This window comes from Diceros bicornis, chromosome 36, assembly GCF_020826845.1.
Source record: "Diceros bicornis minor isolate mBicDic1 chromosome 36, mDicBic1.mat.cur, whole genome shotgun sequence".
NCBI classification, from domain to species: Eukaryota; Metazoa; Chordata; class Mammalia; order Perissodactyla; family Rhinocerotidae; genus Diceros; species Diceros bicornis.
Genome location: NC_080775.1, coordinates 14,234,447 through 14,247,167, shown reverse-complemented (window position 1 = coordinate 14,247,167; position 12,721 = coordinate 14,234,447). Strand labels below are relative to the sequence as shown.

At 39.8% G+C, this 12,721-nt stretch overlaps 1 protein-coding gene across 2 annotated transcripts in view; it reads left to right on the top strand.

Annotated features, from left to right (window-relative positions):
- Nucleotides 1-12,721, top strand: part of BEND7 (BEN domain containing 7) — an 80,639-nt gene that overhangs the window by 30,092 nt on the left and 37,826 nt on the right. For both annotated transcript variants that reach the window (XM_058532440.1, XM_058532441.1), the window contains one exon: nt 2,453-2,718. In XM_058532440.1, coding sequence (XP_058388423.1) covers nt 2,453-2,718 — 266 coding nt within the window. The remainder of the gene's footprint in view (nt 1-2,452; nt 2,719-12,721) is intronic.

Genomic DNA, 12,721 nt, shown 5'->3' with positions numbered 1-12,721 from the left:
CATTTCATTAAGCCTTCCCTCTTGTCAGGGAAAACCGCCACTTGAGCAGGAAAATGGACAGGACAGCACAGTCGTGTATGACCAGCATTCCCACCCTTCATTATAAAGGTATTCAGGAAGGTCATCATTCAGAAATTGTAGTTGGTGCCATTTAGTGAATTCTAGTACAATTTTAATATTCAATGATTTGGTTTTGATATAAAAAGCTTAATACTTAGACATATCAGTCACCCAAGATCACATGCAAGTAAGGCTCTCTGAAAAGCAACATCTAATTTTATGTGCTAATTTTGGTTTTATCCCAAGGAAAAAAAATAAGCATTTCGGTCGGGCCAGTAAGCATTTAACTCACCTTGATAATCTGTGTTCTTATTAACCTGGCAAAGATTAAAGTCTCCTAAATAAGGAGCTCAGAGAGAAAGGTTACTTCATTATGTACAGATTCTTTTCTCGGAGGAAGAATTTGTTAGCACTTAAGAAAATATGCATATGAAATTGTAATGATTTATTTTGTTACTTAAGCTCCTTACTACCGAAATGGCAAACTACAAATTGCAACCACTTAAATCCTTGACTGCAGCCTTTCTAGAATCTATTAAGTAAATGCCACTTTGTCACCATGTTTTCCTTTCCAAACCTTTGCAGATTAGGGTAGTAAATGATTCCAAAGCTATAGGAGAGCAGAAAGGATAAACTGAATAAATTACTCTTCTTTAATTTTCTTAAACTTAAGAATTTGCGTTGTGTTGGTAGATTTACTTAAGGTTTATTGCCTATAAGACTTAGATTTAATTTATCTTTAGAATGTTTCACCTTTACTTTAGGGAGAAGACAACGAATAAGATCAAGCGATAAGATCTGGACGCAGGAGACTAGTGCTGTGTCTAGACTTGCAAAAGGAGAAGAAAAACTCGGTCCTTGTGTTCTTTAAAGCAAAAACATTTCCACTGCTAATTTAGAATAATGAGGCTTGGAGAGGCTTGTGTTCTAGACTATCTTGATAATTGCTGCAGTTGGTCATTTGACTTTGGGGATGGAGACCTAGCCTTGGGTGAAAATTCAGATAGAACATAGAAAAGTTCTCCACACCGGCTTGCACATTGGAGGCACTCGAGGAGCTTTAACAAAATCCCGACGCCCGGGCGCCACTCCTGGAAATTCCGATTCAGTTAGTCTGGGCTGAGATTGAGCCAATGACGTGCAGCCAAGGTTGAGAACAAGTGAGCTAGACTAATGACTGCACGGGTGGTTAAAAAACTCTTCAGTATCACGTGCAGTGCAAGTAGTTTGTGTCTAATGTTTCTTATTTATAAATTTCTTTTCAGTCTGGAGATGCAAATATCAAGTTCAAAGTATAAATATTCTTTATTTGCAAACTGACTGTAAAATGATCCATATTGACGTGCATTTAAAGCTCTTTAGTTTCCATTGGCTCGTATTTATAGGTGTATTTCTGTAAAAAAGCAGGCATTTTCTACGGTCGCATTTAGTAAGCCATGTTAATACACGAAGATTTAAGTAATAGTGCCATATTTTCCTATTAAACTTTTCGTGAGAGTATTTTTGAATGGTTAACAAACATTACTTCCCAAAGCGCACCTGTGAAAACTATAATTACCATCCTTGGTTTCCTTAAGTACATATTCAGTGTAAGTATTTAGTCCTTGTTCAGTGCTTCTCATCTTTAGAACTTAAACTGTTTCTAGATTTTACTAATTTGCTTGATTTGTACAGAACTCTCTTATTCCTATTTTTCAGCTCCATAGAACTGAGGTGTAGAGAAGCACCTGGTCGTGTAGGGCTTTGGAGACGCTGATGTGTGTAGAGTATTGGATTGTGAGGAAGGAGTTACTGGACGGATAAGTGACTAGCCGGCTTTGCCCACATGCTCACTGGTACATGCTTACTAGTCATTCTAGACTGATTCTTTTGATCAGTCTTGCCCAAATGATCTTCCCTGCACAGTCTTTGTCAATCTTGGCACCTTTACAGGGCTAGCAACTGATCAGCTTAACCCCAAATGACAGCTGGAATACTCCTGAGATTGGCTTACCAGAAAGCATGGACATCTACACCTCAATTTAAATTCTAGAGTTCTCATTTATGTAAAAATGTCATACGATTTGTAAAATCATGCTCAAGTGCTTTCTCATAGCTCATAATCCCGTTCTTCCATTGAAGCGAGCAGTAGCAGTACAGCGTCGTGATTCACCAGCATTTGGAGCAGAGCTTTCTCTTGGGTGTTTTTCTGCCTGTAGAACTTTAAAGTGCTCCAGAGCCTGCGTTTGGGAACCTTCAAGTCCAGCTCCAGTGTGAGATTTATTTTGGTGTGTTTCGTCCTTGAGTGAGCCCCATCTCAGTCACAGTTTGTGGGGCACGTAGGCAGACGTGTGAGAAGTTTTCCTAAGTTAGACACAAGTGCCTGTACCATATTTTTGTTTATTGTTCACAGTTGGAACCCAAAACAGACAACAGCCCCCAATTTCCCTTATATGCTCCCAGCGAACTGCTGTCTCACGCAAGAGAAATAAAAAGAAAAAAGTGCCCCCAAAGACTGTTGAACCTCTTACTGTGAAACAGAAGCCCAGTGTGTTAGAAACTGAGAAGAAGACAGCAGTGGCCTCTGAGCAGTCTGGTCTCCAGGCGGCCAAGCACACCTCCACTGGGGAGAACCACGTCCTAGGATTTGGCATTGTTCTCGAATCGCCTTCCTCAGATGTAAGTTGATGTTTTCTGGCTCCTGACACTAATGTGATGTAATTTTCAGGAATTTTGTAGTATTAATGCACTTTCCCCTTTACTAGTTCTGCCCAAGAGAACCAGAGAAACGTGCAGAATACATGTGGGAAAGAGGGAAGGAAGACTATTAATAATTTCATTGCCTAGAATATTCTCTTCTGAAAATCTTATGCCTTATTTATTTAAACATGTTTCCATTCTTTATCTCTGAAAGAAGAAGGGTGATGGTGTATATAATCTGCTCACTAATTTCCTTAACATTTTTAATTTTGAGGTGGCCGTTTTCAATTTCCTCAGCGCAGAGAGCTAAAAGAACATAATTAAATCCTTTGTAGATGGACATAAATGAAAAGAACCTTACAGATAAGGTCACACCTTTCTAGAAACACAAACTAATAATAAAAAAGGAGCAGTAGTGCTAATTCTGTTTTATAGATGCAAGCTACACTGTTAATTAGGTTGCAGTGCCATGCCATTTACTTCATGTAATGATAGGTTAGCGCTCTGCAAAGGTTTTTCTATTTTAATATCATAGCGAGAATATCGTTGCAGTCTAAGATGACATCTAAGATATCTATCTGACTTGCCATTTTATATTCATATGACCACAAACTAATTTCTTTAATAATGTGCTAGACTTGCAACTGCATACTTTGTTTATAATATCTTTATCTAAGTACACTGATGCTGTGAACTCCAGCTTGTTAGGAGAGTTCCTAAAATACACGAAAATGAGGGATCTATTATTATCCGATTGCATAGGATGAGAATCCTGCTGAGAACTCCCACAGGCCTATATGGGATGGGAGTTTGGCCCTACCTTTTAAACTTTAAATAAGAAATAAATTGCTATTTTGAAAAAGCGTTCCCTTTCAAATTGAAGAAAGACAATTTGCTAGCATGTATCCACACTGGGTCTTTAATAAAGGGAGGTGACAAAAATAACCATCTTGTGACTTTTTTAGACTAGAAAATCATTTGAACTTTTATCCAGTCCTCGGTGTTAAAAGGTTTTTGTTGGTTTTTTTTCATCTGTGAACACACACTGCAATTGTTAAGAAGTTCTTCTAGACTAAAAACTTAATTTAAAAAAAATCGTTAGTGATGATAACACTCTACCCTGGACCAGTCACCTCGTTTGATGATATCATATTGTTACTGCGTAAATACTACTGTGGACCTAAAACCCACGTAGGTCACATATTTGGAAACAGAGGTAAATTATTCCACGGCACAGAGTACATTCAGGCTTAAGCAGTTTTCATACTTTTATACTTTTCTTGAATTTTCTAAGCATTTTTTTCTCATGGGCATTGATGTATCAGGAGCAATCATTTGAGCTGTATAAATCATCTCCTAAATGAGTTGATCTAATGCTAATAGCTGAACTTTCTCCTTTTTTAATTTTTTTTCTGTTTTATGTGAGGAAGATCAGCCCTGAGTGAAGATCCATTGCCAATCCTCCTCTTTTTGCTGAGGAAGATTGGCCCTGGGCTAACATCCGTGCCCATCTTCCTCTACTTTATGTGGGACGCTGCCACAGCATGGCTTGACAAGCTGTGTGTCGGTCCACACCTGGGATCCGAACCTGTGAGCCCCGGCTGCCGCAGCGGAGCGTGTGAACTTAACCACTGCACCACTGGGCCGGCCCTCTCCTTTTTTAATTTTTAAGCTCCAAATCAGCTTCAGAGATAAATTGAGGAAGGTCTGATAAAGGCCTTATGTACATTAGTGAAATAGAATAGAATTTGTCTTATCTTTACCAACATCAATATTCTAATTTATGTACTAAATAAAAATAATTTGCTTTTTATTCATAATTATTTTTACTAATAAGAACTATTAAATTTAATAAAGCAGATTCAGAATTATCCATGAAAACTCAATTAGGTGCTCATTATCTTTGAAGAATAATATGCCTCTAAAGAAAAGCAAAAGATATGGATATTATCTTTACATTATCCAGCTAATGTGCCATTTGATTGATCTACTCAACAAAAACTGTAACTGCACCTAGAGGACCATGCAGTGAGTCCCATCATTAGAAATTTTGCCCATGCGAAATGTACATAAGGCATTAATAAGGCCTGTGCGGTCCCGGGTCAGGGGGATCGACTCCCTTAGGTGATGGGACCATCAACGCTAAGGCATCCAAATTTAAGTGCCCTAATAGTCTTTTATTATTTCTTAGCCATGAGCCTTTTAAAATTTAGTGGAAGTCCAGAGGAGAAAACAAAAAATATATAATAATCTTGTAGGAATTATTCTATAAAACGGATTGGAGAAATATAATTGTATATATGGGAATTGTGTATTTGAAGATGGGCTCTGAAAAGTATCCAGCATTGGGAAGACTAGGTCCAAAGTTGTGGGATTAGGCAAGTGGTCGGTCCAATGTTGCTGGAACAGCTTGTGGCCGGCGTTGGTAGCAGATGATGATATAAAAGTAGAAGGGAGCTGGATCATGAGATCCCTAATATGTCATGTCAAGGCCGTTGGACTTTATCTTGTGGGCACTAGGGAGCCGTTGCAAGTTTCAAGTAGAGGAGTAATCATACCTGTGTTTTAGAATGGAAACCGGAATAGCATTGTGGATGATAGATAGATGGAGAGAGGATACTAGAGATAAAAAGACCAGGAGGAAGATAGTTACAGTCAGCCAGGCAAGAGATTGGGAGGGTCTATACGTGAGCAGTGAGCCTGAAGAGAAAGAGAAATGAGAAACTTTTAGGAAGTACCTACACCAAGGACTTGGTGACTCTGCAGAAAGTAACCCCCAAATTTCTATCTTGGAAAACTACGGTTGGTTACTAGATGGAACTGACTTCTTTAACTGAGGTAGGGAAAGGCAGAGCAGAAGCAGGCCTTCAGTTCTAGATGGAAGTACAAGTAAGTTTAGTATCCTCAATGTGTTCGTTAGGCATTTGGAGCAAGATTAGAGCCAGAAGCAATGAAAAAAGGACACATAAAACTCATGCTTTATTGCATTTTTAAATGTGAAAAAATTTACTGTAAATTTTTAAAAATTCACTATGTATTGTTATCTTTTTCACACTGTGACTTTTAGAGTCATCCAAATACAAATTTGTATGTCTATGCACAAGCCCGAACAGAAGGCCCATGTGGGGTTGTAGATCACTGCAGGGAGACCACTGGTCAAATCCTGCTCAAATGCGGAAAAACAGTGAGCTCTGATCAAAACCAACGTCAGTGTCAACACCTCCGAGTCTCATAAACACTGAATGACAGAGAGTATGTGGGAAAAGCTATTGCAGTCCCTGGCACATGAAAGGTCCTCAATGAATGTTATTTACTCTGCAAATGACAACATGTCTGCACTTGCGTTAAGCACAATGTACAAAATAAAGTTATGAAACTTGGGTTCTAGGACTTGTCTTTAATTAGAATTCTCAATTTAACTCCCATCTTCTTGTTCTTTCCTTGTTACTCCTCTATGCACTCCCCCACCCCAAGACCCCAGTATCATTTCAACAACCCCCTCCTTCCACCCTGGCTTCTCAAGGGCAGGGACTGTATAATAATAATAATATTTGGGTGCTATCCTTTGCTAAATAATTTATCACACTTCATCCTCACTCTTTGAGGTATTATTATTGTCCTCATTTTATAGATGAGGAAACCGTGGCATAAAGGGCTTAAGTAGCCTGCTCAAGTTCACACAGCCAGAAAGGTGGAGGAAGTTCTCCAAGCCAGGTCTTAGTGCCTTATCACTGAGTCTAAGACTCGGTGCCTGTCCTGACACAGTTCTGGTACGCAACCAACACTCAGTGACTGTCCAGGAGACGATTGTTACACGAAGGAGAACTGAAAAGGTAGACGACGGCTGTGTATTCTGTTTACTTGGCAGTTTCTTGGGGAGAACTTAGTGGTTAAGGGTGCAGGCTCTGAGGTCAGGCTGCCTGGGCCAGAAGCTCAGCTGTGTGACCCTGAGCACACGCACCTACCTTCGCCTCCCTCAGTTTTCTCTCTGTAAAATGGGGATAATAATAGTACTGACCTCAGAGTGGGCCCACTGGAAGAGTTAAATGAAGGATTCGATTATGTAAAGCACTTAGTACCTGGTACATTTTAAGCACTCAGTAAAAATTGGTTCTTTTTTAAACTTTCGAGGTCCTAGCTAAGTACCTTTATGGGGATAAATATAAATATTTGTTAAGTAAACTTATATGTAGTATAAATGAACAAATACACATGAACAAATAGTGTTTTAAAAAGAGAGTGGCCAGAAATGTTTCTCTCTGGAGGCAGGATTATTTGACCCATTTTAAATTAGCACATTAAATAAAATTGAAACCTAAATTACACAGAAGCAAAAGCAGAAGCCCAAAACCAAATTTCAGATTTAAATACAATATTTAATTCTTTCTTCATGAGTTCACAACACAATACTCTCCTAGTACTCAGACAAGACAGTTGTGAAATGTTTGGAGTTACTGTTTTTTCCTGTTGAGTACGCTGATTTGTGTTTTTCAGGCTGATTTGTGTTTTTCGGGCTGATTTGTGTTTTTCGGGCAGACGTACTTGGCTTAGGTTTGTTTCATTGTTGCTCCTTGTTTGGCTTGTTATTTGGCTTTGGTGAAGCACTGAGATCAGTTTTTTAAAATATTTTTAAATGTTTTAGAAAAACATAGAAAACGTTTTTCTGTTTGTTGTAGTTACTATGACTATTTTCAGTAATCCTAGATTACACAAAAGTTATTAGAAGATAAATCTGTGGACAGCCATCAATTTAAGATAATTTTGTTAATGTTTACTTTGTCATTCTTGAAGTAAATAATTGAAAATGAATTGATGCTTTCAACATAAATAGCTTCTGAATTCAGAATCTGTCTTCTTAACTTCTTCTTAGCCCAATAAATAAAATAATCCACTGGGAACTAGTAAAGCAAATCAGTCAAGCAGGCGATATTTTAATTTATTCGTTGACGCTTTGAAATTAAGGCAGTATATGCTTGAGGGGGTAAGTTCTAGCGCAGACTGCCAGGGTTCAAATCCTGCATCATCGCTTATCAGATGGATAATCTTAAACAAGTTACCTAATCTTTCTACACCTAAATTTTTGCATCCACAAATTGGATAATGATAGTAGCTTCTTCATAGGGTGAGAATTAAATTAGAAAACCTGTGTAATGTGTGTTAGCCTGGGGCCTGGATATAGTAAGTAGCAAATAAATGTTAATTATAGCACCATTTTCCAGAGCATACTGAAATGAATGAAACAGTCCTTGCCCTCCAAGGAGCATATGAGGAAAACACAAACAGTAATTACAATATACTAGGACCTAACCTCCAGCATAGGCAGTCAAAGTAGCATGGGAGCCTGGGAGAGCCGGAGGTGTCCTCTGCCTGGAGGGGCAAGGGCAGGCTCTCAGAGGTGGACATCTTCTTGGAGGAGCAATTTCAGTAGAGTTATGATGGAAGAAGCTAGAGTACAGTGGCTAAAATCTTAGGTATTAAACATTTTGGCTCAGGTGTCTTTAGCATAAATCAAGCCATAGTCCTCAGAGTCATTAATTTACCACCTGAGAAAGGAAAATGTTATAACATCTCTAAAAGACTTTGGAATATCTCATTATGCAAGTGCATGCGGAAATTTTCAAGGAGCCAAATTGTATTGTCTTTTCTAACATTAAATTCTTAGTTCTACCAAAATTTTGGCAAATAAAAAAATCCATAAAGGATTGGCTCTTTAATGACTTCTTCTAATTTTTATCCTATTCAACATTAAATATATGCTAGTATATAGATTATGCATACTTTTTGATAGAACTTTGGCCAGAGCATTTTTACTTACTACAGAGCATCCGCCTTACAATATGAGTCTTGATGTAATACATCCAACGTGGGGCCTCTGTCCCGTCAACACCATAATTCTTAGCTCTGCCATGTCCCCAGGTCACACCTGTTTTGAGCTGGTAGCAGCTGTGCTTGCTGGACCAACTAGAGCAGGCCTGCCTTTACATCTGATGGATTCTCGTGGCCACCCGGCTCGTTGGCCGTGATCTTGGAGCATTTAATAAATGCTAACAGGGGCCGGCCTGGTGGCGCAAGTGGTTAAGTGCACGCGCTCCACTGCGGCGGCCCGGGGTTCGCCAGTTCGGATCCCGGGCACGCACCGACGCACCGCTTGGCAAGCCATGCTGTGGCGGCATCGCATGTAAAGTGGAGGAAGATGCACATGGATGTTAGCCCAGGGCCAGTCTTCCGCAGCAAAAAGAAGAAGATTGGCAGATGTTAGCTCAGGGCAGATCTTTCTCAAAAAAAAAAAAATAAATAAATAATGAATGCTAACGGTAATACTTGCTAAATCTGCCTGGAGCAGACCTGAGTTATAGGAAACAACTTCAGTTTTTCTCAAACAGAAGCAGATCACATTTGTGAGCAAAATAAAATCAATTATGGGGAAGTCTTGTGTTTTTTAAAGTTTCTTTTCATAAACTAAAGCTCATTTTCCTAGAAATACATCTAATATACTGCTAAATAAATACTAAAGGAGAATAAAGGATCATTGTATATGATAGTGTTATGAACAGAAAAACTAAATTCACAGGCTTTAAACATTCTTATAAATTCTGTTACATGTTTTCAGTCCAGAATCAGTTAGTCTTATTCAACAGAATGCTACCTTTTCATCCTTTATTTCCTTCCAGGTTTCAGTCTTGAGCCAGTCTGAAACTTGACTAGCTAGCAAGTCAAGTATACAAATATACGTGCAAAGTTGTGGATCACTCCCTGACAGTAATCCACTGTGATTATATTTACAAAATGGAGGAAATATAAACGTTCCGTAGGGACAATTTGAGATTAGTTAACCTGTCCTCTTTTCTCCATGTCTCAGTAAGTAAAGCTGCCCTGTTTTTGTAAGGAATTGGTTTGTTGCTCTATGGCACCTTGAGATCCTTGGCGCTCATCCACTCCCAGCTGAGAATTCTGCATGAGAAAGGACGTGAGAGCAGGAGGGGCAGAGTCACCTGTGCTCTTGCTGCTGCCTCAACTAATAAAACTGACTCCTTTGTTAGGGGCTCATAACTGGGTGAGTTCATGTTCCTTGACCTGGAAAGAACACTTCAAAATAACAGTCTTTGTCTGGCAATAGAAAGTGGAACAGGAAGCACTGACAGCTTCTGCACTGGGGTAGCATCTCAGGAATCAAAAGACTGGTATGATCCCATAGGAGTCTCTTGGCTCCACAGAAACCTCCAGATACTTAGTTTTAGGAGTCGCACAGATGCTAGAAACAGCGACTGCTTCTCTGTCTCCTAAGTCCTACCTCCAAGGCCCTGATAAAATGCAGTCCTGTTCCCTCCTGAATCCCTTCACCCTTCACCAGCCAAATGCTGCCTAAGGCCCTGCACCTCTCTTGTAGCCTTTATCACTTTCTACTTTGTATGAGAGATACTTATGTATACATCTCATCTAGCGAGCCTGACTTTACACTCCTTACAGGTGGCGGGGTGCTCAGTAAATACTGATTAATTCAGTCAGGTCAGATTCTCTAGGTGGTCTGCTCCTTGAGTTAGCACGGGCACTGTTGGAAGAGTGGACTCTGAACCACGGCATGGCCAACTGGCAGACCCACTCCTTTTACAGGGAGAAAAGATCTCCAAATCAATACTAGCTGTTTTGAAGGAATTCTTACCTCGTGTTTTGTTTATTCCGACAAATAATCAGTTGGGCACTAACTGGGTGTTTGGCACTCTGAATACAAAAGAGAGCACATTCTGATGAGAAACACAGACTCTCAACTAAATAAATGCAGGGTGAAAAGTTCCGGAAACATAGTTCATAGAAAATACTGTGACTGTGTGAAGAAAGGAGAGCCTAGTTTTGCCTGGTGGCCATTTCAGTTCAGTGTTTCTCAAACCAGGGTCCAGGTCCTACGAGATGAGTCCAGGATAGGACTGCAATGTCAGGTGGCTGAGTTTTAAGCACCTGTTTGATGGTATCAGAATCCACAGAGATGTATGAATAAGTTGGTATCTTTCCCTTTCCTCCCTTGCAAATTTAAGAGCTTCTATACCACCCTCGACCCTCAAATAGCTGTGAGTAGCTGCTTCTATAAAGTAGACTGGTAATCTTTTCTTAATGGCCTTCAAGTGATATCGGGGCACTTAGCAAAAATCTGTGATCAGTTCATTTAGAATAAAAGGTCTACATGCAGCCATAGGATGTGCAAAATCAAGTTCTGGTGATGAATAAAACTTCATCTTAAATTATAATGATAAAATTCTCTCAATCCTAGAAATTCTACATTGAATCATTCAACAAATATGCATTGAGTGCCTGGTGTGTGCCAGCTTCTGTTCTAGGAGTTGGGGGTACAGCCCCCAGCTCCCATCAGCGTCCTCTACAGACCCTTACCAACAGCAAGATGCAAAAGTCAGGAGACTCTCTGACAGCACTGTTTTTATCGTGATATTTACCAAGCAGTCAGAGGCCAGAAGTTGAACGGCAAAGTGAAGCAGAGAAATAAGATGACTTGCTGAAAAAGCCAGTTGAGAATTCTTTTTGGGAGGGGGAGGGCCCAAACTCCTTCCCACAGCATCTGAATAGCTTAAGCCGTTCTCTGAGCCGTCTTTACTCTGACCATAGTGTGCTAGGCATTTTGAGAAGCAACAGGACAACAAAAACAATAATTCCTATCCTCCAAGAGAAAAACTAATCCCGAATACTCACGTTTCTATTGTGATTTAGAAAATCAAAAGGAGCACCAGGTTTGCAAAGTGAATAAATTTGGTATCTAAGAATAAGCTTTCGTCATACATCTTACTTAAGTGAGCTTTTTTCCTGACTCTTTTTCTAATGCAAGTTTACCAATTGCATTTCTTCATATTAAAGTTATTATTTTAAAATCATCATGTTCTAAGCAGCAGTAAATGACTTAATAGTTTCAATTATGACTAATGACCTTTTACCTATTCAACAAGAATTTATTGAGTGCCTACTATGTGCCAGGCCCTAGAGCTACAAAGTCTGAGTTCCACGCATCGGGAAGGGCCACAATCTAATAAATAATTATAAAACAGTATAATAAATACAGTGATGTAAGTATCAGATAAATAGCAGTGACAAAGAGTGCATATTTGCCTCCTTGGGAAGGAAGGACTTAGGAAAGACTTGAAAAGGAGAATGACATGAGCTGAGGTGAAAGATCAAAAGGCAAGATGTAAACATCCATGGCATGCTGAAAGAGAAGGTATTATTAGTGTCTGAGCCAAGTTGAAAGGCACCTTCTAGGTCCTCTGATCCAGTATTCCAGTCAGGAAATCCCTGACTGGGAAACAGTGTGACTAGTGCATTGGTTTCCCAAGGATGCTCTGGGATATAGCTTCAGATTTTTCTCACAAAAAGAGGGGTCGGGGTGGACTTAAACTGCCTGGGACGTCTGGTCATCATTTTTATTTATTATATGTATTAATTTACATATGTTTTCACTGGATAAAAAAATACAGTTTCACAACTAAAAACCACTGGCCTAGTGGAAAGAGCATGGGACCTGTGGAGTAGCCCCAAATTTGTTTCCTGCAGCAAATGAAATTAAAGTATTTAATATAGGAGCAAGTGATCTGTAAACTGTAATGCACTGCATACATTTAAATTGTTTTTAAGTCATTTTTATTATGATCTCTTTGAGCCTGAGTTCCTTCATTTAAAAAATGAGGGTGGGGGCCGGTCCGGTGGCACAAGCGGTTAAGTGCACGCGCTCCACTGCAGCGGCTCGGAGTTCGCCAGTTCGGATCCCGGGCGCGCACCGACGCACCGCTTGGCAAGCCATGCTGTGGCGGCATCCCATATAAAGTGGAGGAAGATGGGCATGGATGTTAGCCCAGGGCCAGTCTTCCTCAGCAAAAAGAGGAGGATTGGCAGATGTTAGCTCAGGGCCGATCTTCCTCACAAAAAAAAAAAAGAGAGAGGGTGGTTCACCCAGAAGTCTCAGGTCTCCTGTAGCTCTAGAATTATA